The 27727-nt window shown below is 37.8% G+C and overlaps 1 protein-coding gene across 7 annotated transcripts; it reads left to right on the top strand.

Annotated features, from left to right (window-relative positions):
- Window positions 1-941: 941 nt before the first annotated feature.
- On the top strand, window positions 942-27727 carry SNX16 (sorting nexin 16). 7 transcript variants are annotated; one of them, XM_050971076.1, is made up of 8 exons: window positions 942-1010; window positions 5569-6033; window positions 10109-10195; window positions 13436-13584; window positions 18195-18264; window positions 22782-22918; window positions 25837-25953; window positions 26215-27727. In XM_050971076.1, exons 2-8 carry the CDS (start codon window positions 5662-5664, stop codon window positions 26318-26320), a joined length of 1038 nt encoding a protein of 345 aa, XP_050827033.1. In that variant the 5' UTR covers window positions 942-1010; window positions 5569-5661; the 3' UTR covers window positions 26321-27727. The 7 variants fall into 7 exon arrangements, with proteins under 7 accessions (XP_050827033.1, XP_030089413.2, XP_018766982.2 ...); XM_030233553.2 differs by having other exon boundaries at window positions 1001-1084; XM_018911437.3 differs by lacking the exon at window positions 942-1010 and adding an exon at window positions 1104-1542.

Here is a 27727-nt window from a genome sequence, read left to right as displayed (position 1 = left end):
ATAGAAACCACCACTAAGCACAGGAAAAAAAAAAAATCCCGAATATGCTAAGAATACAATCCCAACGAAAGAATCACGCTCTGATGGTAACATGAGCCCCCAGGGCAGTATTTGCTGACACGGGCAATGCCCCAGGCCTGCCGTGCTTGCAGGCACGGCCCGGATCCCCTTTCTGCTCTACTCCCATTTGTGAGCCCCTGCCATGCAAAGGGTGCCGAGTTTATGATAAACAAGCAGAGGAGTTGTGCAGCACAAACCAGAGGTGCAGTTTTTTCCAGAGCCATGAACACGGGAGAGATCTCGGGGAGCAGATATTGCATTCTTAAATTATGTATAGAGAATGTAAAACGTACGAAGAGTACTTTTTAACAAAAATTGTGCTGTGTTCGTCTTCTCCACAGCATCACACTGCTGCTAACGTACCCTAAGTCACTGTGAGATAGCGAGGTACTGATTTATTCCCACCACTATTTACAAACGGTGCTTTCCACCTCCCATCGCCCAGGAAATTCCCAGATCCCTTTGATCGGTGAAATTTCTCATGGCGCTCCACAACCACTCCTGTAGCGCTGCCCTGCGCACACAACTCGCGGTTCAGCGGGGCTTTATGGCAGAGCTAGGTGAAACTACATTAAGAGCCCGCAGAAGCTTTGCCTTTCCTGTGGCCTTTGGTAGAGGCCGGGGGCTTTCCTACGCCCAGGACCCGGGAATGCGGAAACACCCAGCCCGGGCGCGCCTTCCCTCCCTGCGCAGCGGAGCAGCCACCCTCAGGGGGCGGCCGCACCCCGCAGGGCCACACCGCGGCACACAGAACTAAAAGCCCCACAATGCCCCGCGCCCACAAACCGGAAAGCGAAACTCGCGTTAGCTGGCGGGGCACGCCGGTCTTTGTAGTCCCTGCGCGGCCCCGCCCCTCCAGCCGCTCAAAGCAGGCCGCGCCCCCTGCTCCGCCCCCCGCGCGGGGCGGGCCCGGCGGTGGCGCGGCGGAGCGGGGCGCCCGGCGGGAGCAGGTGAGCGGGGCCGCCGTGTGCGCGGCGGGAGCGCCAGCGCCGGGAGTTAGGGGAGCGAGCAGGGAGAGACGGAGGTAGTGGGCAGCCCGTGCGGGGAAGGCTGGGAGAGTGGAACCTCGCCGCTGCCCGTCCCGCGCCGGACGAGAACGGCCTCCGCGCAGCTGTCGCAGCTCCCGCGCACCTGTGGGGAGGCGGCGGCCGGCGGTGGCACCGCGGGGTCCGGTCCCGCTCGGGCGGTTCGGCGGGTGCGGAACCCCCCGTTCCTCGGGGCGGGGCCTCGCCGCGCCTCCAGGTGTTTCTTCGGCCGGTCCCCGCAGCCGTGCGGAGGTACTGGGAGGGTTCCCCGGGCCTTGCCGGTGTCACGGGCTCGGGGCCGCCCCTGGAGTTACGTAAAGCGGCGGCGCTCCCTGAGCGCGGCCCCTCGGCGGCTGGGCCGGGCGCTGCCCCGGCGGTGGCGGCCGGTCTGGTTTGGGTCTGCTCGGGTTCAGAACCGTCGGAAGCGGCGCTCCCTGACGCGCGTTTGGCGTGCGAGGTACCCGCAGCTGTTTCCGGTCCCATAACAGACTCTTTGGGGCAGCAATTACTCCTCTGTGCGTGAGGGTGGAAAATAGCCAGCCACCCACCCCCCCCCCCAATTTTGAGTCCATAAGCAGGTAAAAATGTTGTTAGGTAACTTGGCTGAGGTCGGTACAAAATGATTATTTAAAAAAATCATGAAACCTAGGTTTGAGAGTTGTTTCTTTATATATTCCACTTGTTCTCTAGCTGACTTTTCTCAGTAGCGCTTAAACCCTAAATATCAGAGATCAGCTTGTGTGCGTTGCCCAAACAGAGATAGAATATATGTAACCAGATCACAAATAGTATTTCATAGCTAAAAGTCTTCTAAATCCAATTACAACTGTCAAGTATGGATTGTTTTGTTTCTAATCTATTATCCTGGAATCGTGTGGCTTACATCTTTCTCACTGAATATACAAGCCATTAGTTTAAAAAGGTTTGGAACTGCGATAGCTGCAAGCTGCAGGCAAACCCTTTTTAAGTGGTTTTATTACAGCCTATTTGCCTCTCCCGCAGAAAGGGAGTTGGCTGCTGTAAACACCAGGATAAGTTGGTGTCATGCTGCTCTTGAAGCATGTGACGGCCGGATTCCCGGGACTGTCCTATCCTGTTTCAGATCTTGCAGTTCAGCGCTTCCAGCAAATATTCTCTTCCTTCTCTTTTCGTTCTTAACTCACACCTGGGAATCAAACTAAACAACATACAGGTCCTGAACAGGAAGCAAATTTCTTGCAGAAAGTCAAGTAAATAGCTAGACAAGAAGGTGCAGTGTCTGGGGTATCTCATAGGTATCATGAGCAGTTTGTTCTTAAAGTTGGTGTGCTGCAATGATTTTGCCGGTTCTGTGCAGCTGGGTGGGAGTAAACTGAGCACACAAACGCTCCTTGCTGCGTCTAGGTAAGTAGGGAGTGACGTGGTTTGTCTAAAAGGATTTTTTTTTTCCTAATGAAATTATTCTCAGTTTCTTCTCTTGCGTGAATTGGCAGTAAACTATATTAGTAGATAAGGCTGGATTCCTAGGGTTGTGACCCTTGTTTGAGCATTGTATTTTTTTCTAATATTTAGTAGCCTTCATAAAGTGCAGATCGATTTGATTTTGAATCCTGTTGTAAATGCTTTACATACTAGGGAACTGTGATACTTCTACAGTTGAAGGTGGATATATGTATTTAAGAAAATATGTGTTTTTGATTCTGGTCATATTTTTGTATATTTCTTTCAACTTTTTTTACAAAAAAAATTCAAGTTAAGTGAAGCCGTGTGCTATTTGCTCACTTGACCTGACATTTCTGTTACTCAGATAATACTTCCCTGTTACTTTTTAAAGTTAGAGGAATCTTTGTGACACAGGTAGCATCAGCCCCTTTTATTTGTCTGTGGGCATGTTTAATGTGTCAGATTGAGTCAAGAATGGCCTTCAGAAGAAAACAGGATCATAATCACCTTTATACTCATCGACTCGCAATTTGGGGTGGCCTTGCAGAGTACAAAGGAGACTAAACCAGAAAATGTACCCTGAGAGCAGGCTTAGTGTAGAACAGCTGCTAATAAGTATCCAGGCAGTGGTACCGAGTTAGAGCTGGTCTGAAATGGAAGCTGCTGAAGCAGTGCAGGTGTTGGCCCCTCAACACCAAGGGCTTTGTCCTCAGGGTGTTCTCTGTGGAGCTCTCTTGCTTGCCAAATTGGTGCAGCTGCTCAGAAATCGTGTGCTGTTAAGAGTAATGTGTAGTAAGTAAACAAGCTCAAGATAGTAAGTTCTTGACTGGCATTTCACTTTAAAGGAAGAAGTTCTTCTAGGAAAGACTGTTCACAACTATTGTAACTGGTGAAAATGTCATTGTGGGGTTTTAGGTTTGATTTCGTTCTTTTCATGAAGTGATGAACAGCACAAGGTTTGTTTGCATCTTAAAATTTTATGAATTCCTAGGTTAGCTTCAATAGATAGCCTCTGAAATGTGAGTTTATTTTCCACTCCAGGTTCACAGTCATGCAACAGAGGATAATCACTTTTTACATATAGATTGTTGGGTTTTTTTTTTTTGGTTTTTTTTTCAGTCTAGATTCACTTAGGTTCTTCCTTTAACAGGAATTTAATCTGATACCTCCCAATAACATAGCTGGGTGGGACATCATTTAAAGGCATGCTCTCAGTTCCTTGTGTTGGTAGTATGGAAGAGTCACTGACGTGGCAAGTGAAAAGTAGTTACCTTTTTTAGTGTTTCATTTAGATATTGTTCAGAGAATATTGCTAGAGAAAATTTATCAGACAATGCTTCACACTTTGCAAAAAAGAAAAATTATTTCAGAGCTTATTGTTCAAGGCAGAAATTAGATTTTCTTACTGAGATGTGGGTGAAAAAAGGGATTTAGATCTGGTGTAGCTCCAGGAGAACAGCGTGTCTCGCAGACAGGTGTGACTTGCTTCTCTCACACAGAGTGAGGCTGAAGCAGGTCAGATGTCTGACACGTGGCTTCACTCCCACAGCCAAGCACGGGATGGTGCTGCAACAGAAGCTGCTGGATACTTCAAATCCCATCCCTGACCAGCTGAGTGAGTCAGCAGGGGTTTATGATACTGAGCTCAACTCCCTCAGGTGCTGCTGAGTGTCCAGCCTCCTTCCACAGTGCAGCAGAGATATTCCCAAGAAATGACTGCCAGTTTGAAATTGTTCTCCTGGTCAAGTTAACTGAGTTTTCTGACAGACAGTGTGTGAAGACTTCCTGATGTATCTGAAAGAATGACTAAGTTTGTTTTTTCCTTTACTCAAGGAATTTGTTCCAGAGAATTTTTCAGTCTTCCTCATGCTGATTAATTTAAAACTTATGTCTTTATTCCTGTGCTCTAGGATTAATTTAGAGCAAGACAGGGAAAGCATCACTTCATACTTACAATTAGGAATCTCATTTGGTTTTACTGCAGTAGATGATTGATTGTCTGATGTGAATCAGGTTGGCGGTTTCCCATTTCACAGCTTCCTGCAGCCTCCTGGTTGATTAGTTTATTCCTGGGTAAATGGATCATGGCTCAAATCCTGTTAATCCAAAGAGGTGGCATTTAATTTGCATCTTGTAAGAGCTCTTCTTTGGGTGCTTTGTTAAAATGAGGAGATGGTGCTTTTTTGGCAGTTTGATAGTGCTGTCTTAATTTTATTTTGCCTTTTTTTCCAGAAATGTATACACATGCACAGAAAAGAAAAAGCATTTTGAAAAAGCATTTGAAATGCTTTTGTTGAAGAAAAAATACTAAATTTTTTATTTCTTTTTTTCCTCCACACTTTTTTTTTTCCATTTTAATCTTCTGAAATGGAAAACTACCTGCTGTAACAACCCTTCTTTTGATGTGCATGCTTGTAAAACTTAATTGCTTCAATTCAGACTCCAGAAAATGTGCACATTTTACATTGTGACAAATGTCTGCAGCAATATATACAACAGAGTTGTTTGGAAAAAATATTTTGCATTGAAAAAAGATCCATTATACTTCAGTGAATGTGTAATATGTGAATATGTTTTCACCTAAGTTGTTTACTGTCATTTCTTTTGATTCATGTCATGTATATTGCTGCCTGTGTGTTTGGCTCGCATAGTCTGCAGTGGATGTCTTACAGAACCAATTCTGAGAAAACCTTCTGTACTGTTTAGATGAAACAGTCACTGAAACTACTTCTTATATACCAGAAAAATGGCTGACTCTTTGGGTAAAACCAAATAACACTTAATTCTTAAAGGACGAAAGGATTTTTCTCCTTTGTAATCTTGCTTTACCGCTTTGCCATTTTAATTTTAATAGCTGTGGAAGACAGAACTCTTGTAAAGCTGTCTGTCAAATGGTTGAGATATAACCTAAAAGCACCATTTTATATGAGCCAGATTCTTTCTGAAAATGTTTTACCATCAATACTGTGATGTACCATCTCAGACCTAATACAGATTTTTTCCCAAAGCTCTGTTGCTTTGACTTAAAATTGACAGCAATATTTTCTGTCATTAACTGCAGGTACTGTTCCTGAAAACAAGAGCAAACATGGTTTATTCAGCAAATGAAGCTTAAATTCCTTGACCAAAAACTGAGGGCTTGTTTTCATGAAGGATGGCAACACCATATGTTCCTGTTCCTATTCCTATTGGAAGTTCATCATCCAGCTTTACAAACAGAAACCAAAGAAGTTCTTCCTTCGGGAGCATTTCAACGAGTTCAAGCTCCTCAAAAGGACAGCTGGAGGACTCTACAGTTGATAGTTTTAAAAAGATGAGCGTGCCTGACCAGATTGGTTCCACATCATCTGCATGTAGCAGTCCCCTTGTTAGGACTAAATTTTCAGGTCTGGATACATCCATAGAATACAGTACTCAGCCTGTAGAAGAAATTGAGCAGAATGAAGATTCCAGGACCTGGGAAGATCGACCATCCACACCTACTATTCTGGGCTATGAGGTGATGGAGGAAAGGGCAAAATTCACTGTAAGTTTTGGGCATAGTATAGTTGATCCTGTAATGACAAGATAGCAACTGAATGTGCTTTGCATTGTCTTTCAGGAATTAATCCTGCAGTTCAGGGATGTTACCATTTTAGCTTCAAAGTACTTCCTGACAGGAAAATACCATTCTTGTTATACAGGTGGGAAAACTGGGACTAGAAAGCAGTCTTTCCTGTCATTGTGTATGTGGAATAGAAGGAATTAATTCTGTTTCATGTATCAATTTCTGCTGGAAAAGTCAGGAATTCTTTGCAGCTACAATTCCTTGTGATATTGAACTTGTGTAAGTTCTGTGTAGTTAAACTTCTTAAGGAAAATTCAGTCTTCTATTTGACATGAATGATAAGAAACCTTGATGTTAACCCTTTGTACTTATGAGTAACTGACAACATTTCTGCTAAAGTGCAAACATGTTGGTTTCACTTTTTTGCCCAGTTCAGTGTCTAGTAAGGGGAAATCTGTTCTGCAAACAGACTGAGAAGTCGCTTATGCCATATCTTGTGCCAGAACAGCAGCCTAACTGGTTTGTATTGATTTTTCTCAAAGTGCACTGTAGCTGGCAGTTCTTTTTTTTTTTTTTTTGCATGCTATAAATATATTGATGTACTTCCACATTTGTTTTTGTGCATGTTGTTGAAATATTTCTTTGAGATAATACAGCAGTGCTTGTGGGACTGATGGCTGTTTGTTACTAATTATTAATTGTATTACTTAAGATGAATGGTGATAATCAAAAATAGGTAATGAGAAGGAAACAGAACAGCATTTTTTTTTCCTTCTGTTTTCTTTTAGATTAGAGAAGTTCAGAATCTTTATAACAGTTAAAATACTAATGAAATCAAGATCTTTTTACAAAAAGTCAAGTAATGATGCTTTTTAATTATTTGAGAATGATACCCTGTCTTTTCCTGAGATTTTCAGCTTTTAACATCTTTGTGCATGTTAGCATAAGAGAAGAGCAGAATTTTTTTTAATAGGTAGATTAGAAAAATTGTTTCAAATAATAACCTTCAAAACTACAACAACAGTTGATATTGTTATATGTACAAGGATTAGTCTGCAAATATCAGAGAATCATTTAGGTTGGGAAAGACCTCTAAGATGGAGTCCATCCTTTGACCATCACCTTGACAACCAGATGATGGCACAAAGTGCCACATCCACTCATTTCTTGAGCACCTCCGGGGACGGTGACTCCACCACCTCCCTGGGCTGCTCATTGCAATGTTTAACCACCTTTTCCAAGAAGGAATTCTTCCTGATGTTCAACCTGAAGCTCCCCTGGTGCAGCTTGAAGCCATTTCCTTTTGTCCTGTCACTGGTTGTCTGGGAAAAGAGACTGACCCCCACCTGGCTACAGACTCCTTTCAGGTGGTTGTAGGGAGCCTCCTTTTCTCCAGGATAAATGTACCCAGCTCCCTCAGACACTCCTCACATGACTTAGCCTCTAGACCTTTCCCCAGCTTGTTGCCTTTCTTGTCTTTCTTGAAGACATTGCCAAGACATAATCCAGTGTGCCTGTAAGGTGTTCTTCTGTATTAACAATGACAACTTTTTCTCATTATTGTATGTGGAAGGCCAGGACACGGTACAAGTGAAACATTCTTCCATTGTAAAATGCTTGGATGCATTTTTGCTCTTCCTGATTTCACTTCTATTGTTGAGTTGGTTTCTGAGACCACACAATTAACTGTTTTCAGTTGCATGTTCTGCATGCAGTTTGCTCTTATGCATTAAAGTCAGCAAGTAATTAGTCCTAAGAATTTGAGTTGCTTTTGCAGTGCTAAATCAGTGACATTTAGAAGACTGCTGATGACAGTGAAAAGCAAATTAAATCACTTGTAAAAGAGAGGAGACTCACTTGCTGAATTCTTTTTTTACTGTTGGTCCAGGCTTCAGGAGTTAAGTTAAATGTTAGTGCATGTTAGAGTTAAATGTTAGTGCATGTTAGAGAACACGGTTGCTGCAGCTTATGGGAGAGAAGACCTAGGCTGAAAAATATCTCCTTGTAAACATTTAGTCTTAAGTGAATTCAAAGTCCTGGAATGTTCAGTTAGCACTTTTTTTCTTTTTCTTTTTTTTTTTTTTTTAGCCAAGTATAAATGATATTGAGATGCTGAGTCAGCCAGAGAATGTGGCAATGTATGGGTGTATTTTCATTGATGATTTTTTCTTTATAGAATAAAGCAATTCATGATTGAGTGGAATAAAATGAATTTGCTGAATTAATTTGTGATTTTTACCCAAGATCTTGTATGAAGAAACTGAGAGGTTTTTTTGTAATATTCTAGTTCTTAGTCATTAATTGCAAACCTTAAAGAAAAGCCAAAAAATACCCAACCACTTTTTTTTTAACTTTGATAGGAAAACCAAACATGTTTGTTTCAGGTTGCCCATAATTTTGAGGCCATTAATCACAAGTTGATTGCACTCCCTGCTACAGTTAAGTTCACTGTAATAGGTGAACTTTTTTTTTTTTTAAGTTATCTAATGTTCACTTGGCAATTATTCCTTTTTTTCTTGTTACATGTTAAAACAATTCTTTTGCAGAACTGAGAGTAGAATACAAGAATAGAATACTGATTAGCAAGTAAATTTGTGTGCATATTCCAAAGTTTCTTGTTCTGTGTTTTACTGTGTACTAGCAGAGTCTTCATAATTTTACATTTATTTATTAATTTTATTTATGAAAACTGCTTATGCTTTTGGTATGACAGTAAAGTTATAAAATATTTGGATAAGCATTTTGGATAAGGCAGAGAAATTATATTTTAATGCTGGTTTTGTAAGCATGTCCTGCAGCTTGAATTTTAAAAGCTAATAGCTTTTTCCTCTGTCATGATCCATGACTTCCACAGATGATGTGTCTTGAAAGTGAAATTGTGTTTAAAACATAGATAAGAGAAGTACTTGCTGAAAAATTGCTTTTGATTTTCACCATAGTTATCAGTAGTTTCTGTAATTATCTGGAACTTAATATATTATGGAATACAAAATTGCTAGAAACCGTCTCAGACCTGTACAGAAGTTGGCTAGCACTGGGGTTATCACATGTTGGGACTGCAGTAAGAAAAACAAACTTGTCACCTGAGACAACCTGCTGTGTTTTAAATAGACTTTGGTTCAATGAGGGATTGTTTATCATAATGACTCTAAAATTATCTTTTTCTTTTTTTTTGTTATATTTTTTACATACAGACTGGGAAAAATAACCCAGTACAATTGCAGAACCTGTCTTTCCCTACATTGGAGAGAGTAAGGTTACGACATTAGACACTGTTTAATGTTGTCAAGTTAAACTTGTGTTGTTAGAGTCATTGTGTTCAGGCATTGGAATATTAATCCTCTTGAAAAGTAACTGTAGTATTATTATCATCATCATTATCATCATTGCTTTGTTTCTTTATCTGTTTGCTTTTAAATAGGAGTATGGTACTGCTGTGCTGTTGTCTTGCTAAATCTGATTCAAAGTATCCATTACTTCAGTCATTCAGTGATGGTATCCTCATTCTGGTGCAGTTTTCTAGTGAAATCATATTTGCCTGGGAAGACAAAACCTAATGTCTAAGACAAATGCAATGGAGGATGTAATTTTATTTTGCATCGTTTCTCCTTGTGAAACAAGTCAGATGAGACATTTTGAAACCATATCACACACAGTACCTGATGATTAACAGTCATCTTAACAACAGAGAGGCCTCCAGGATCGATGAGTAAAACTGTAATTTAGCAAAGGGTAAAGCAGATCACAGTAACACACTTCCTTACTTTTTTGATAGCCAAGCCTTTTTTGTCTGCTGGGCAATACATTCATTCTTACAGACAGAAATAGTTATATGTATTTAGGAATTACAGGAACTCATTCCTTAAATTCTGAAATTAATTTAAACTCTTTGTACTGGTATTGTTATTGTTATTTATATTTCTTTTACTCTAATTAAGATTTTTTTCTATTTATGGGTTTTGTTTCATTAAGAAATAGAGGATCATTTCAGCCTTCCAGACAATGCAGTGTGAAGTTTTGCACGTTTTTCTGATATTTCTGTCTTTCTACACAGGTATACAAAATACTGGTGAAAAGAAGTCCAGAGGAAAGCTGGGTAGTTTTCAGACGGTACACAGATTTCTCCAGGCTTAATGACAAGGTGGGAATTACAAACTGGTAAATTCTCAGCTATCTTACTTCACTTCTTTCATGTCTTATATTTTTGTCACATCTTGTATTTTTTTCTGATTTTAATGGATATAAAACACATACTGTATTAATGCCTGTAAATATATGATTCCTCATTTTTTCAAAGATACATCAAACAGCTGACTTAAATCTGAAGCTGTTAATGTGCTTCAAACTTTATACTTATTCCTGTTTATCCCCTGCATGGAATTAGAGGCTTGTATTCTCTTGCAGGAATGGTCTAGTATTTATTTAGTTCATTTCTCTGTAACAAGCTCTGGATTTGTTCATCATAAAACTGAAGTGTCATGAACATAAATATGTTTTTTGTATGTTGGTCAGTCTTCAGTTGTTTTCAGTGTATTCAAAGTTAATACTGAAACACTATATCAGATACTTAAAGATGGAGGAAACACCAGATGAATAGGAATTCTGGGTCAACAGCGTAATACTTTTAGAATACTTGAAAGGAAAAAATGTTTGTCTGAAAAGTGCAGGTTTTTATGATTGGTAAATAGTGTTCAGCTATCAAAAGTAGAGAAACAATTGCACTTTTCATTGCCAGTTTAACATGCTTTCTGCTAAAATGTTTATTCATGTTTCAACATGAACCTTATTTCTTTACCCATTGTGAGGGTTTTTTTGTACAGGTTATCACTTTGGATTAGTGTGCCTAATCAACTAATAGCTAAATTCAGCTGAAATTTTGAAAATTGACTTGAACTTAAAAATTTCTGTGGTCTTGGTTTGTCCTATTTGAATATCTCCTAGGCTACCTTTGAAACACCAGCAGTGTCTAAAACTAAATTGCTAAATGTGAATTAGTTCAGAGATTTCTTTATGAAAAAATTCCTGTCTTAATATAGTCTATCTTACATTAAGGAATGTTTTGATATTGGCTAAAGCCTGACTTCTTTTGATACAATGATCGTGGTATTTCAACTCAGATTTTGGAAGTCAAGTCCTAAATCAATTTGCATTTTGAACAGCTATGTCAGGTATAGGTCAAGAACTGGCTTACTTCCATTGATTTAATGTGGTTGTCAGTGGTTTGAAAAATCAAAATGCTAAAATATCTGTTATAATAAATATTTAAATTTTACACATGGAGCCCTTAGTCTTTGCCATCAAATGTTTGGCAAAAATATTTGCCTTTTACCATTATTTCTAGGTATTAGTATTTTTGTTTAAAGGAAAAACCTCTAGTTAATTCAAATTTGTGTCGCTGTCTGAAGCTTTTTCACCTTTCAGTATGCATCTAGTCTTTGGTCTGTAAGACATTATACTTCTTATAATACAGAAGTGTTGGCCCTAGGAGGTTAAACATACCACCATTCAGGAAATATTCAAGAATTAAAAATAGTAACATAATAATAGCTTGAAAATACATAATGAAGAACCAAGAAGTTCACAATTTCTCCCCAAGACTGTGACTCATGTGACATGTAATGTGTCACATGGTGATGTAGGAAGGAACAGGAAGGGTGCTAGATCCAAGCAAGCAGTCATGGCCAGAATAAGTTGTCTGACCCATGGGCTTTCCTGCTGTGTCTGAGGAGTGCTCAAGAAAGAATGCCCCAGGACTGTGCTGTTAAAAATTAATCTACTGACAGCAGTTGGGTATTACCTTCTTCATCCACGAAAGGAGTAACCTTTGGGTAGGTGTATTCTGTCCTTAGAATTAAATTCCATGATCCATGTGACCAGACAAGTAAAAGTACCATTAAGCAGAAATCTGTGTGGTTGAACCATTTCCCAGCAATGGTGATCTGCAGTCTTCTGTACACCTAACAGGAACTCATTTTGTTATGTTCTCTGAGTTCTGTCCTATTCAGATACATTCTTTTATATATGGTATTAATGATAACTTGGTAAGAGATGAAGGAATTTTGGAGAACCAAATATCAAAGATATAAAGAAGGGTCTAATATCAAGATGAAATTCAGTGACAGGAAAACATAGTTAAATAATTAAATTCCGAAATAAAGAGCAAGGCTTTGACAATAAACCATTCTGTAAATAAGGAACCAGGATTTATCATGGACTATTTGAATAAACAATATTTGTGATGTTTAAAAAGCATCTCATGCTGTGAAACAATAGTTACATAACCAAAGGTGATCCGTTAATATGGTTCTTCCTTCAGAGTGTGTAGAGAGATTCTATTTGAAGTGCAGTATCTGTTCTAAATTTTCTAAAACTTCATCTGGTGAAAGAGCTGTCCGTTAGAATTTTCTAGCACTGCAACATTCATATTAATATAATCAGTGTACACAGAACATCTCTGACAGAAGCTGGCTAGATCCTGTATTCGGAAAAAAATGATGAAACAATTCTTGTGGCATCTGAGATATCAAATTTTATAAAACCTATTTGCTTTTTCACGTTGGTTGTAAATCCTCTCCCGGATTTTTCTTTGTCAAGCATAACTTTAACACTTTCACAAAAAACAATTTTTCAAAGTTTTTTTTATTATCAGGCATATCAGAAGAATAATTGGCCCTCTTGGAGAGGTTCATTGCTGTATAATTTTATGCTTTCATTCACTTGTGCATTTTATTTCTGAACTCAAAGAAAAAATCTGGGTATTTCTGATGTCAACTATCCCTGCTGTTTAAGTAACTCAGAAATGCAGTTTTGCATGGTTGAGCCATACTTGCATATTGAAATTTTGTTATTTTGGATGTACAAAGAGCTACTCTTTACAAGAAATATCTCATGCGTGTGTTGAAATTGTAATTTATTCTTCTAGCCCCCCCAAGAAAGACAAGTTGCAGACTGTAATGGGGTTTTATTCTATATATATATATGTATATGTAGTAGTTATTATCCCTGAGTACTTTAGAAGAGATACCACGGAAATTATTATTCTTTTGATACTTTTTGTTTTCAGTTTTCTTAAGTTTACAGACTCAAGGGCTTTAAATAGCAGACTCAGACATTAAATAACAAAGCAAAGTTTTCATTTCTATTTTTATGTGTTAAATTTGAGGAAAAATACAAAGCACTCTCTTGCATAAGACAGCAAGAGACAGAACTTTGTCTGCAATTTAACTTGTAATTTGGATTTTCCTTATAGTTGAGACTTATCTTGTGCTTGAACTTTAACAGAAATCAGAAATGTCTTAAAAATCTGAGTAATGTTAGTGCCTGTGCAAAATTAGTATTTTTCTCAGATTTTTAATTTTTCTGTCTTTAATTTCACTTTCAGCTAAAAGATATGTTTCCAGGCTTTCGGTTGGCCCTTCCACCAAAGCGCTGGTTCAAGGATAATTACAATCCTGACTTCTTGGAAGATCGACAGCTGGGGTTGCAGGCATTCCTCCAGAACCTAGTAGCTCACAAAGATATTGCTAACTGGTAGGTGATGAACCTTTGCTTGTTCATTTGTGGCTTTTTTTATGTCCATATTCCTCTTATAAAACTCTTAGACTCCAGCAGTGTACCTTCAGGCAGTGTGATAAGGGATTTTAGTAACATCCATGCTGTGCATTTGGTCATTATGTGAATTATTCAGTCTCCTTTTAATTTAGTCCCATCTTAGCATTAAAAAAGTGGAACTGCAGTCTTTTGTACAGGGATAACTAAAAACTGTAATATTTAAAATGTTAGAATAATCCCATGTTTATTCCTAAAACATTAATTTCTGTGTTTAACGCAGAATTGATAATATTGTTTATTTAAACTAGGTGTGTTATGCTTTCATAATGGAGAGTATCTACACTATTAGGCAATTAGTTCTTAAAATGTGTATTAAACTGCAGTTTCTCTTATTAACATGATGTGAAAGGAATTTGCAGATTCCTGTGCATAATTAAATGTAAACCACAAATCAAGAAAGTCTTAATAGTTTAAAAAACATAATGTGTTTAAACCAGCCAAGGGCCAAGATTTCTTTCAACAGTATCTTTTTTTTGTACAAAGTGGGAGATTCTTCCAAAGCAAGAAAATTAATAGAATGTAATTCTCACAAATGAACTGTACAATAATTTTATTACGAACCAGAAGAGAATTTAAGTAAGCAACTTGCTAGAGGCAAAGCAGTTAGTTTTAAAACCTTTGCCAGCGTCAGAATTAAAAAAGGTGTTAAGGCTGCTGTACTAGAGATTCTTTGAGGAATGAGTGTGAGAACCTGTCATCATCTGAAACTTCATTCAAAACAAGGAGTAAAAAATGTTCTAAAGCAAACCTAATTCCCTCAAGACTTTTAAAGGAACAAAATTTTAAAATTGCCAAGCTATGGTGTGGGACTGTGAGACCATATAGTGCTCATAGCTACTTTGCTTTTTAGTAGAAGGGGTGTTAATACAGTTGACATGTTTTTATAAGGTAATCAACTGCTGAGTCTGGAAAATACGGATTTGTACATCAGTCTGACTTTGGTACTGCTTGTAGTAAAAAAAAAAAAAAAAAAAAACCAAAAACAAAAACACCAAAGTGGTAAACAGATAAATAAAAATGGTATAATGTCTTAATGTCTTCTGTAGAGACAAACAAGTAGTTATGACAGGGCTTGTATAAAATAGTTAAAAGACAAGGGGGAAAGGATTGATGGTAATTTAGGAGTGGTATCAGTGGAATGTTAGATCACAGTTGTGGACCCTGACGTTCAGGACATGTTGAAATTATCTGGAGAATGGAATGAACAATGAGATCACAAACTATTGTAGAAGGATCCTGAGGTACTGAGTGACTTATATCAATTTTTGTGTCTTGAAGTAGAAAGTGACAGTAAGTACACGCATACAGATTTGTGAACTCAGCTGGTTTTGCAACTTGGAAAATAACTATTGGTAATGATACCACTAGATTTCTGAATCAGTTCAGTACTCAGCAATAGTCAAAAAGTTTCATTGAAATCATTAGAGGAACTTAAAAGGGGAAAAAGAAGCTATTGCTCTGGAAATCTGAACTATACTTTCACACAGTTCAGTGCTAAAACACAGCATTCCATCTCAAAGGAGGTAGACATACAGAGAAAGCAAGCAAGAACAGATGAAGCTGCAGAAAAACTTCCCTGCAAGAAGATTTCTCTTTAGTCTGTTGCGTTAGGTGAGCAAACAGGGTGTGTGAAATCATCAAAGGGGAGAGGGAAGATGAGTAAGGATTTTTAGTATTTTGATGATTCATAGTCATCCTGGAGCATGTCATGCTGAGTAGCAAAGCTTTGTTGTGAGATGTCAGAGACAAAGCTTAAATGGTTTTAAAAAGAAATGGGGCTCAACTTAATGAGTTTCTGTGTAAGTAGCTATTAAATATGATTATATGGGTGAGGTATGCAGCTGAGAAGTTTAAAAATTTCCTAATAATTAAATTACATAATAATAGGTGTGCTAAAAAGAATCAATCTCCTCCCTAAATGTAACTTTTGTTATGCTGCTGGAGACACACTAGTGAATGGAATGGACTTGCTTAAATAGAACTGAAGTCTTTATGCTTCATATTGTTGCAGCTAGTTCAGCATTTCAGCTGGCTTATTTGTATCTCAGTGATGGACCATATTGGACAAAACAGTGTTTGTCATAGTTTAAGGCAAAAAATTCCAAACTCAAACTTTTAGACTCTGTTGGTTATCACATACAAAAAGGAATTAAAATGTTTGTGAAATCAGTTTGACTTTTGGCTAATGAAGAGATGGTCAACTGAAATATGACTTTGAGAACTTTTATCTGTGTAGGGCTCTGCATGAAGACAAAATTTTTAAATAAATTTTGTAACCTATTGATATGGTTCTAATGTTTGGATCTGTGGAAGGTCTGAATTCCTTAAGAAGTGATTAGAATGAGGGACAGATTTGACCATCTAATGTATTTACCCACCTACCAGAGAATAAATTTACTATTAATGGGAATTAATACTTGTACCTCACATGAGCAGTGGTGAGAATTTCATCCTGTTTTCTCCTTTAAAACTCACCATTTACTTCTCCTGTTTTGCAGGTTAAGTCAAACTGCTTGAGTCAGACCTTAACCAAAAAAGCCTTTTTTCTTTGTAGAGAAGTCTGTTTTATTTCTCTTTATGTACTGTATTGGCAGTGAGAAATTTGCCCTTCAGGGATAGGAGACCTCATTTGGTATACCTATTTTTAATAAAACTAGATTCACAAACTATTTTAAAGATAAAATGGAGGATAATATATGCTGGTGGCTAAATTTTTTGGATTTTGTTTTGTAGACTTCTTCTCTTGTTTTATGTTGTATTGAAGATTCAGTGAAAGATCAAATTGAAATCCACCCACAGAGTTAAATCGTGGTCAGGAAAATTTCATACATCTGTTGAAGAGGGTGAAAGAAGTTTAACCTGCTAAACAGAATCTGGCTTTATATAGATGACAGAGCTGTCCTGTCTCCACACTGTGTAAGAAGCCTGGAAGGGAGGAACTTGGTCAGCTTGGAGTCAGGGATCCCATGTGCTGCAGTGCCCCTGGTGCTGGCACTGCTCCTCCTTAGAGAGGGATCCCAGCCAGCACGTGTGTACAGCAAGCTCTGTCACAGGACAGAAGAGATCCCTGTGGTACTTTAAAGGCACAATCTTCCATTAATTAAGTGAAAGGAAGAGGTGTAACACCTGGAGAGGAGAGCAGGGTCAGAGCAGACCCTCAGAGCAAAGCTAGGCTGGGAATAAATGTTCATGCCATCAGGTGCCTATTTTAGGTAAAGAAACAACAAAGTAAATGTTCAGTGTATTTTAGACCAGTGTTCTTTAGAGTATTTTTAAAACTGAAAGTGATAGCATAATGAATGAGTAGTGTTTGAAGAAATTTCTCCTTATTTTGCTTGCCACACCTGAAGCTGGTTGATTAGGATGGTAGCTGGATGAAAGTTTCCTTCCTTGTGTTTGTGCTTTGTGAAAACCTCAAATGCAGAGAATGAGTGGAAAACAGAAAATTACTGTCTTTTGTCCTCACTTTTTCCATGAGGCCCAGGTGGGAAGAAGAGACTGGAAATTAAGTTTATATTCCCATTTTTCATTTTTGTGCACTCATTGTAGGAGATGATTTAAAGATTTATAGTAGTGAAAGCAAGCACAGCATTGCTCCTAAGTTACTACTTGCTAATTAATCATGAATAGTGTTCTGGTTTGAGATTCTTTGAAGAATGAATTCAGCTGAGCAGGACAGTCTTAAAAAGGTAGCTGAAGGGAACATGTTTGGAGATGATCAGGAGTTCAGTGAAAAGTAATCTAAATTTGGAAGACAGAATGAGACAGATGCTTAAAATACTCTGTAGTAACCCACAGGATTACACCTACTTCTTTCTTCTGGCCTTTGCAAAACAACACACAGAGGGGGATGGCAATTGATACACAAGTCCAAATGGAATGCTTTAGTTTGAAATGTGTATTTAGAGATGGCTATGTAGTAGATCCATGCATTGTCTTCTATTATTTTATAACTTATTTATATAAAAATACACACTTTTATATATATATATTTATATATATATATAAATTATATAATGTGTATGTGTCAATGGATTATGTTCTTAGCAAAATGGAGACAGGTGAACATGTTTCAGTGTTCAAGTTTAAATCCCCTGATACTGCCTGAAGGGATCTGCATATGGATTTTAACAGCATACTTGTCGTGCATTACATAATACTAATCTTATAATACTTATTTTTCTCCAGGAGAATTTTTCAAACCTCTTCAGTACCAAAGTGATAAACTTGCCAATTGTCATGTAGCAACAAATCCAATGAAAGTTTTTAAAAATCTTGAAAAATCATGTTCTAAAACTGCTTATTCATCCTCATAAGTTACATTCTAAATACTGTCCCTGGTCAATACATACAAGTGAGACTTAATAGTTTGTTAACCATTGATTTGTTAATTGTTGTGAATACTTGGGAGTATATTTGAGGATGTAAATTTTGTGTCACTTAAATAAATACCTCCATTTTGTGATCATTTTTAAGTGTTGTTGTTGGTTTTGTACTTCCAGTAATTCACTCTATTTTATTTGGTAAAGCCTTGCAGTGAGAGAATTTCTTTGTCTGGATGATCCTCCGGGTCCTTTTGACAGTCTAGAAGAAAGCAGGGTAAGTGCTAAGTAGTAGGATAGAAACATAATGCAAAAGGCAATTGTTGTTAGATTGTAAAATCTGTGTAATGATGCAGAATGAAACGCTTCTGCTTCTGTTCTTTCACAAAATGATGTGTTTCTAGAATGGGCAAAGTCTGATAAATGATAAATGGTGCACACAGATCATCTTTGACTGCTCTACTTCATCCCTGTCCCAAAAAATATATCTTCTTTTTTGCCTTTTCTGAGCCATGGATGAAGTTTGTTTTTTAAAGTAATTACTTATATAAGGCACCTACTAAATATAAGGAGAGATTTTATAAGTTTATATTCAGCACATTGTTATAGTGCTTAGAGCTCAGGTCTTGCAGAGAAATGTTTCTTGCTATAAAATCACAGAATCATAGAATCATGGAATAGTTTGGGTTGGAAGGAACCTTAAAGATCACCTACTTCCAACACCCCTGTCATGGGAAGGGATGCCTTCTCTTGTAATGAATGCAGTTAAAGGATTAATTCTCACAACCAAAAATAGTGTTCTTGCAGAAAACTAAGAAGTGTCAAGTAGTGTTGTAAACCAGCAGCCTTTCAACATGCATATGAGCACACTGAACAAATACTTACTGTGTGTTTGTCTTTTTTCTTAGAAATAAATTTTACTGACACTCAGAGCAGTATCAAGGTTGTCTAGAGCAGAGTATCTTAGTTTTCTTACTTTATAGAACAACTGTTTTCAAATTGTACATATATTGTTAGTCTTGCAGAAATTATGAATGTTAAATGATGCTCATTCGAATAAATTTGTATTTGTCAGTTGGTTTTGCATGTAAGTAGGATTGCCTTGGTTCTTGTTACATTATTATGTGCATGTGAAAGATTTGGTATGGTTTTTTGTGTCAAAAGCTCATATTTGATTTCCATACAATCCCTTTTAATCACTGATATTTAAGCTGATGATTTTTTTTAATTACCATAATTATTTGATCAAATAATTTAAAAAATTTAAGTGCCTTCTTCATTGAAATTTCAGTCATGCATGCTGTGGTTATTCTGCTGTGTTATTCTTCCACTGGAATTTAATCAAACCATTAAAACAGCTGTGCTGCTGTAGTTTTAGCTATTACCCATTTCTGTGAAGTTCTTGAGATAGCTGTCATAACATTCTCCAAGAGATACCACACCTTATTTATAGAGTGCCTGAGGTTGGAAGGGGCTTCTTGAGATCATCTATTCCAGTCTTCCTGGCTCAGGTAAGGTCAGCTACTGCAGGTTGCTCAGGTCCACGTCCAGTCAGGTTTTTAATGTTCTGCAGAGGAGACTTCACAGCCTTTCTGTCCATCCTGCTCCAGTAGCTGACCACCAGCACAGCAAAAAGGTGCAGCCTCTCAGGTCTTGTGGACATTAGTATATCCAGTTTGTTTAAGTGCTCCCTGATCCGGTCTTCCCCTGCTGCAGGTGAGTTTGTCTTGGCCTTCCTTCTGGCTGCAGGGAAGGAATTACTCAAGGCTGTTTTTTCCAATCAACACAACAAGTCCATGGTTTCCCATCTTTATTTTGTTGATGATGTACTTGTAGAATCCTTTTTTTTTTGTTTCTTTTCACATGCCTTGCCAGATTCAGCTCCAGGTTGTTCTTCACTTTCATAATCCTATCCCTGTAAAATTAGACAGCAGCCTTACATTCCTCCTGTGTCATCTCTCCATGCTTTCACCCTTAGTAGAACTGCTTTTTATGTTTCAGCTCAGGAGACTCTTGCTCATCTACACAGGCCACCTGCAATCTTAGCTTGTTAAGCTGTACTTACTGACCCTGCAGGTGGTGATCCTTAAATATCAACTAGCTCTCCTGGACTGCTCTTTCCTCCACGGTGTTTTCCCATGAATTCTTTCTTCCAAGCAGCTTTCTGAAGAGATTTGAAGTCTGCTCAGCCTGAAATCCATGCTTGTGCTCTTGCTTTTAGTCTTGCTTCTGATTGTTAAGAGAAATCCTAAACTTCTGCATACTAAAAACATCTATATCCATCCCTTACCGTTCGTTGATTTTTTTTTTTTTTTCTTTCCCTGAACTGCCTTATACAGGAAAAGCACTGAGGTTCATGTACTTATTCCTGGAGTTCATTTTTACAGATAAATCAAGGCTTGCTTCTATTTTGCCTTTTTATTACCATCCAAAGCATTGCAGAAAAAAATCTTCTGTTTTCCTGATAATAGAAAATATGGATATCTTCTGTTTGGTTTATGTCTATTCTGTTATCCCAAGGACTTGCCAAAACACATTTATCTTTTCCAGGACAGAGATACAGGTACCTGCTCCATTAGAAGATGATTAGGCCAAGAAATGTAATGGCAGAGAGTAGGCAAAATATTCACTAAATCTTTTTTTTGGTTTTTGTTGTATCCTTGGTAGTTGTTTCCACAGTTCTTTTCCCAGCCATCTCTGTTTCATGATCTGAAGAAGGAAGCAAAGCTGTCTCCTGGTTGTCCTTTCAGAAATTCAGGAAAAATTAGTCCAACCTGGGTATTAAAACTGTCCCAGACTCCAGGTGTCCAGCTCTCTAAAGAGCAAGACAGCTCATTACACACTGTTCCCTTTCTCAGCTTTGGTTCACTTTTCTGCTGTTGCAGCATCCTTCAGAATATATTGATGTTTTCTTACCCAGGTTCAAACAGTGCCTGTGTTTGCTTGGGAAGCTCATACCCAGATTGCAGATAGAGATGAATTTTCACAAAGGCTTTATTCTGTTCTCAGAACAATGGAACAGTTTTCAACACTTGTGCAATATTTTTATCTGTTTTGTGTATAGGAAAATTTCCATGTGCATACATCTAAAGGTTGAAATAATAAACTTAATTATATTCTTAAGGAAATGTCAAATTTTCAGTTAGGGTATCAGCAACCTTGAATATTTTTACCAAGAGCAGAAAAATTTAGTTAATTGGCTTGGCTGAAATGGGATGACTGCTTAACCTCAGTGATAGCTAAAGCAATCACTGTAAATGCTGTGTCAAGAGTGAGTTGCATGACACATGCTCTTGGCTCTAGTAGACATGAATAAAGCTATTACTTAATTCATGACTGGTCGTCAAGTGCCTGTCAACAAAGATAAATTTACAATCTGAGTCAATAAAATAAACTAAAATTCCATGGAAAAAACAGGGTTATTGAATTGAAAACTCCTCATTTGTTTGTATTGTATAATTACAGGAAAACTTAACATTTTAGAGATCATGAGTCTGCTTCAGTTAAAGCAAAGGACAGTATATTCTTGATGTTTGTAGTCTGTTTTAAAACTTCAGGACAAACAGTATCTTAACAGCATTGTTCTTAACTAAACTTGTATAAAATGTTTATATTCAGCAGACTCTGAGTTGGTGGTTAGTTGCAGGTAATATCAAGCCAAGAAAGCCTCCCACGTGGGGCTCTTATTTATAGAGCACATCTAAATTATTAAATCAGAATTGCACATTACTATTGAAAGAGTTGTGCTTTCCAGTAATAGATGAGGAGGCTCTGTGCCAGCTCTTCTGTCACTTCCTGCATTCCGAGGATGTTGCATTGGGCACGGGCTCTGCATGTTGGGTTTTGTGATTGCTCACTGACAGATCCATCAGGGTGTGTGATACAGGCATGCCATGCTCAGCAGAGGAGCCCAGCATATTTGTCATGCCTGAGTAGTTAGTGTTCACAGCATCCTATTACTCTTTTCCAAAATTTTTTTTAACTGGTCTTCTGATTGTCATGATTTCATATTTGTAGCAGGGGTTTGGTACAGAACTGTACAGCTTTGTCTTTATCCTGGGTAAGGAAAGAATAAGTACTTAATCCAAATATTCCTCACATCATGGGAATATATAGATACTTTGAAACTGATTTCCAAGTCATGTGGAAACAAAACCTATGATGAGAAAAGGAAGCAGGGAGTTCAGTTTATGTTCCATATAGGCAAAAAAGGTTTAAAATCAGGAACTACTCTTCTGAGGTCTCTCTTGTTGTGAGACAAACAAACAATATTGATGGTGGTCACACGACTGACACCAAAAATGGAGGCAAGCATCAGCACTTTTTTACCCTACAGTAAAACTCATACCTTTTCTCTGTGAATTCCCACAGAGAGCAACACTAACTCCTTCCTCTCTCCATAGCCAGCCAACCCGCTCTTTTATAACACACATCTCTATTGGACACAGCTGCCACCTATTAAGGGCAAGGCTGCTTCCACTCTTTGGTAATTAGTACAGCTGCAGCTCATCAGGGAAAGGTTTCCCACAGCACCATCTCCATTCTCTAACAATCCATTCTCCCACATGATATGATTAAAGTATTTGCATTGCAGTTTAGCATAATAAATTCATCATTCAAAGCACAGCAGCATTGTTAAGATAAGAATTTTTTTTTATTTACTTAGCTTTTTAAGGTAATCAATCTGAAGACAAGCAGCTATAATACTGTTACAGGTTGATATTTCTAAGAGAAAAGTCAATAAAGACAGTCCAGTGAAGTTAAATTGAAGATGTACTTCAATTTGTCTTTTAGGCTTTCTGTGAAACTCTGGAGGAAACAAATTATCGCCTACAAAAAGAGCTGCTTGAAAAACAAAGGGAGGTTGAATCACTGAAGAAATTACTAACTGAAAAGCAACTTCACATAGATGCTGTTGAAAGAAGAATTAGGTATGTAGAAATTTTAAGGGTTTTAGAACGTTATCTCCATGAAAGCATTTTCTCTGTCTACTCACAAGCACCAGCTTTAGCTGTATCTTGTAAACCGTTTTCCTACATAACCACATACAAAGCAATATTTTCAGTAAGCTTTTTCTCATATGCTGGTTAAAAGCTATTTAGTGCAAATGTCTGAGAAGCTTGTCCTATCTTTTCCCTCTAAAGTAACTGTGATTATTTCCTAATCCTTTAAGTCCTGTAAAGATAGAGCAAGATTTTGTTCTGCTTTTGAAGTGTTGGAAATTTGAAATGCCCTGCTAGAGATGAGTGGGAAAATTGCTTTGATTTATAAAATTCTGTCTGTACTCAAAGCTTTGACAGAGCATAGTGATCAAGCAGTTATATATCTGTAATAGTTTAATTTTGTTCTGAATTGCTTGGAATGAGATGGTGCAGGTACCATTTAAATAGCATGGGAGGTTGTCCACTTAAAACCAAGGAAAAACAATACCTGTCTGCTAAATTCTGTAGCAGGAGCTGAGGAACTGATGTTGTGCTATCCCGTGTCCCATTAGAGCTGCTGAGTCAGTATTGCAGCATTTCCATAGAAAAAGAGTGAATTCCTATGGTCCCATTAGAACTTCATAGAATCATAGAATTATTTAGGAACCTTAAGGATCATCCAGTTTTTTCTAGACCAGGTAGTTCAAGGCTCCACCCAGCCTAGCCTTTAACACTTTCAGGGACAGAGCAGTCACTTCTCTGGGCAACCTGTTCCAGTGCCTCCCACCCTCACAGTAAAGAATCTCTCTCTAATATGAGATCAGATGAAAAAACATTCCCTCTGCATGTGTGTCAGACCAGAGGCAATGAAGAAATTAAAAAAAAAAAAAAATTAAAATAACTTTTCTTTTAATACTGAATGGGTTGCTGAGTCCAGCATAACCAGGTTGACTAATAAATCACACCTTAAAATGTTCTAGTGAATTACCTTTGGAAAAGACTTTAAATGCAATTATTGTGGCTGACTGAAAATTCTGATCAGAATACCATATTCACTTTGTTGCTTACTCCTGAAGACAAGTAATTACATTTGGAAGATACTTTCCCTGTTTGATAAGAAAGTTATGACATGCTGCTGCCTTAAATAGTGAAATAGTCAGGAAAAGTTAAGTAACTTGAATTTGGCTGAAACATGATAGGAAATTCTGTGTGACAGAGAATAAAAAGGCATGAATAGCAAAAAGGGACTTGATATTTTAGTGTTTTCCCTGAAGATAGATTACATTTTTTTAAATACTCAAACACACTGCTAGTTTCCCAGACATATAAAATTAGTGAAAGTCAGCCACATAGTGTCTGAAATCTTGAGGAAAAATAACTTCTGTGGCTTCTGGCTGGAAAAATAAACAAGATCACAAGTTTTTTTCAGTAAAGAACTTCAGCTTTTCTGATAGTAATTGAACCCAAAAGAAATGTGTCTGTCTTTGGCCTTGTTGAAGTAGAATTTTTATTTGATGGCCCAGCAAGAATTTAGCATCCTATGCCTACATGCTCTAAAGGCCAGGTACCTACAATGGATGTGAGGCAGAAGGGGACAGGTGGACAAGTCCTGAGACCTGCAGGATTATTATTATTATATTATTGCTGGATTTGGCTCAAACATAGGCTGGTAGTCATGTTACAGAATGCTGTTAAGGCTTTACGTAAAATGCATGCATTAAAATAAAAAAATAACAACAGTAGTTGGAGCAATTTTAAAAGGGAAAGAAATACAGTAGGATCACTTTAAACACAAAGTGGATCACAAGCTTTTGTTTCCAATTCAGTGCTTAATTGATGTATGTTTTCCACATAGAGAAGTGGTTTGGAAAAAAGGATTTCTTTGGTTAATCTACGTGACCATATTCCCATTTGTAACTAAGCTAGCTGGACCATTATCTTGTGTTGCCATTAAGAAAAAAATTGTCTTTATCACTAATGGAAAAATGTATTGCTTTAAAACTTAGTGTGTGGTTTTGTAAAGTTACAGTGAGAAATTGGAGAACTGTTGAAGAAATCTTCTTGTCATCCTTCTGTCTTTTTTTTGTACTATATTTTGGGGTTATAATCCTTCTGCTGTTTAGGCAAGATGTGTGTGGCTTAGTCGTAATGTAATTTTTTACCTTAAGTCATACACATTTCTCTGGGACTTGAGTTTTGTGAAGTTACTAAATTGTCATGAAACCAGAGAATGATGAAATGGCCTGGGTTGGAAGGGACCTGAAAGATCATCTAATATCCAACCCCCTGCCATGACCAAGGACACCTTCCACTAGACCTGGTTGCTCAGAGCTCCATCCAGCCTGGCCTTGAGCACTTCAAGGGATGGGGCATCCACAACTTCTCTGGGCAACCCATTCCAGTGCCTCAGCACCATCACAATAAAGATTCTTTTGCCTAATATCCAATCTAAACCTACCTTCTTTCAGTTTGGAGCCATGCTCTCCTGGGGAACAATCCTGTCACTACTGGCTCTTGTAAAAAGTCTCTCTGCATCTTTCTTTTAGGTTCCCTTCAGGTACTGGAAGGCTGCAATTAGGTCACCCTAAAGCCTTCTCTTTTCCAGGCTGAACAGTGCAAATTCTCTGAGCCTTTCCTCACAGGAAAGGTGCTCCATCCCTCTAATCATCTTGGTGGCTCAGAAATTTAGAGGACGGAATTTAGTTTAGGAATAAGCAGCTGGAGTAAATAAACAGTTTAACTAGCTATCCAGTGCAAGCCCTCCCATCTCTGCACTAGTCAAAGAAATGGGGCATGCAGAAGTGAGATTGAAAGGTTACTTCCAATCTTTTTTTCAGAATCTGCCAGGGTTAAAATGAAACAAACAGTTCTTCAGTGACAAATGTTTGCTGTATGGATTGGTGGTACTCTGTTCTTATCTGTTGTAGGGATTTATCTTTAGGAAAAATGACTCGTCAAATGTCAGGAGAAGAAAGTGAGTGCAGTGGTGAGGTGGAGTCTTCTGCAGTAGAAGCAGACCAGGGTACCCTGGGTGAGGACAGCTGGTAAATACTATTATTTTACTTGTATTTTAGTTACTCTGAAAGTATGTGTTTTGAAATGTTTAGTCTTGTATTAATTGTACACAGCTGAGAAATTCAGCATTTTACTGCACCTCTCTGCTGCATAAAGGCCCTCAGGATAGATAATTTTAGATCTGGAATAAGCAATAAGTTAAAAAAGCTTTGTCAATGTTTTGTGGACTGTCTCCCTAAAATGGCTGTAGAAAATCATACCAGTTTCCATTTATTGATCTGTCTTTGCAGCTCAGACAAAGAGAACCATGAGCCATGCTGGAGTGGCTCTTTGGCTGGAAATTCTGTCCCAGAAATTGAAGTTGCTGAAGTAGCCTATACCACGGATGAAGAATAGCTGAGCAGCAGCAGCTGTTACCTGGGAAAGGTTCAGTTAAGGGTGTATCTGTGGGTAGGATCATAGAGGAGCTGTGAAGAATTCACAGCAAAGAGCAAGAATGCACATATCAAATGTTTACATAAATCCTTACAAATTATTAATGTAAGAAATATATCCAGTGCTGCTTTGATTTCAGTTTTTATCTAGCCTTTATATATTTAATATATTGAAGTCTAATAAGGGCTAAAATCAGCTAAAGTTTAGATAGTGTATATACACAATTTGGCTGACTTTCCTAGCAGAATGAAAAAAGTTTCACATTAAATCACGGAACACATCTCATTCATATGTCATATATTACCACTGTTGTGGCACATTTGATGTGTTCATCTGTTTGGTATTTGTGTTTTCTTATAGCCATAAAATAATGCTTGCTGAAGTAAAAATGGACTCATTTGTGTATAGGAATGGAGAATGTGCTGGTTTTAAATTCTAAAGTTGAAGAAAGTTTCTCTGGAAGTTTTATGCAATGCAATAGGAAAACTTCCAGTGCCAAGAGCAAAGTAATTACACAATGGGATCATAGTTGGACATTGTAAAATGGTCATTTTTGCTGAAAGAACTGATCTGAGACCCCCAAAACACTGTGTATTTTCATCCCAAGATAGCATGCTGTAATACTTTTTGTTCAGTAATGCTGCTTTAAAAATCTGGGATACCTTTGGTATATACATGTAACACGTAGCAACAAAATCTGTAAATTTGCCTTTTACTCAGAACACTACCTCTTACCACCTTGCTAATGCATTTATGTTTGTTTAAAAATATTCCAGATTATATGGAGGCTGTTGAAAGACTTGTAAAGAAGCCATATTTTTTTCCTGCACAGTTCATAACTAGATTGAATCTAGTCGCAGTGTATTTTTGTTTCAATATATTGTACACATGGGGATGTTGGTACCTATGTTGTATAGCCTATTTTTCAAAATGTATTAAGACAGGAGATGCACTTTATAATTAAGACTCCATTGTGCCAAGTTCAGTTGGCTAATTGGTTGAGAAATGGGAGTTGCAGGGAGAGGATTATGTAGTGCCTTTTTGTATTTTACTTGTTCATTACTGCAGAATTTTGTTACAGTGCTCTGCCTCAGTTCTATGGAATCTTTGATACAGCATTTTTCTGTTCTTCACTTATTTACTGAAAGTGCCTTGTTTTATTATGCTTTTCCAATCGAAAGAATATTGTTTTGTTTTAATTTTTTTTTTTTGCCCTGTACCACCCACATTGTTGTTTAATGTTGTCAATATGCAGTGTCTTTGTGCTGGAGTTTTCAAAGGGAGCTTTGTACTTCAGGCTATGCATACAATGGCCTTTATGCAGAACTGTATAAACCTTCCTGGTGAAATAAATCTATGGACAAAACA

Source organism: Serinus canaria, chromosome 2 (genome assembly GCF_022539315.1).
Source record: "Serinus canaria isolate serCan28SL12 chromosome 2, serCan2020, whole genome shotgun sequence".
In the NCBI taxonomy this organism is placed as follows: Eukaryota; Metazoa; Chordata; class Aves; order Passeriformes; family Fringillidae; genus Serinus; species Serinus canaria.
This window is presented reverse-complemented; position numbering and strand designations above follow the sequence as displayed.

What these genes read in the sequence shown, in the direction of transcription:
- SNX16 (XM_050971076.1), top strand. Translation starts at nt 5,662, where the DNA reads ATGGCAACACCATATGTTCCTGTTCCTATTCCTATTGGAAGTTCATCA. An exon ending in GCTGTTGAAAGAAGAATTAG is followed by an intron (nt 22,919 to 25,836) that starts GTATGTAGAAAT and finishes TATCTGTTGTAG; the next exon opens with GGATTTATCTTTAGGAAAAA. An exon ending in ACCCTGGGTGAGGACAGCTG is followed by an intron (nt 25,954 to 26,214) that starts GTAAATACTATT and finishes CTGTCTTTGCAG; the next exon opens with CTCAGACAAAGAGAACCATG.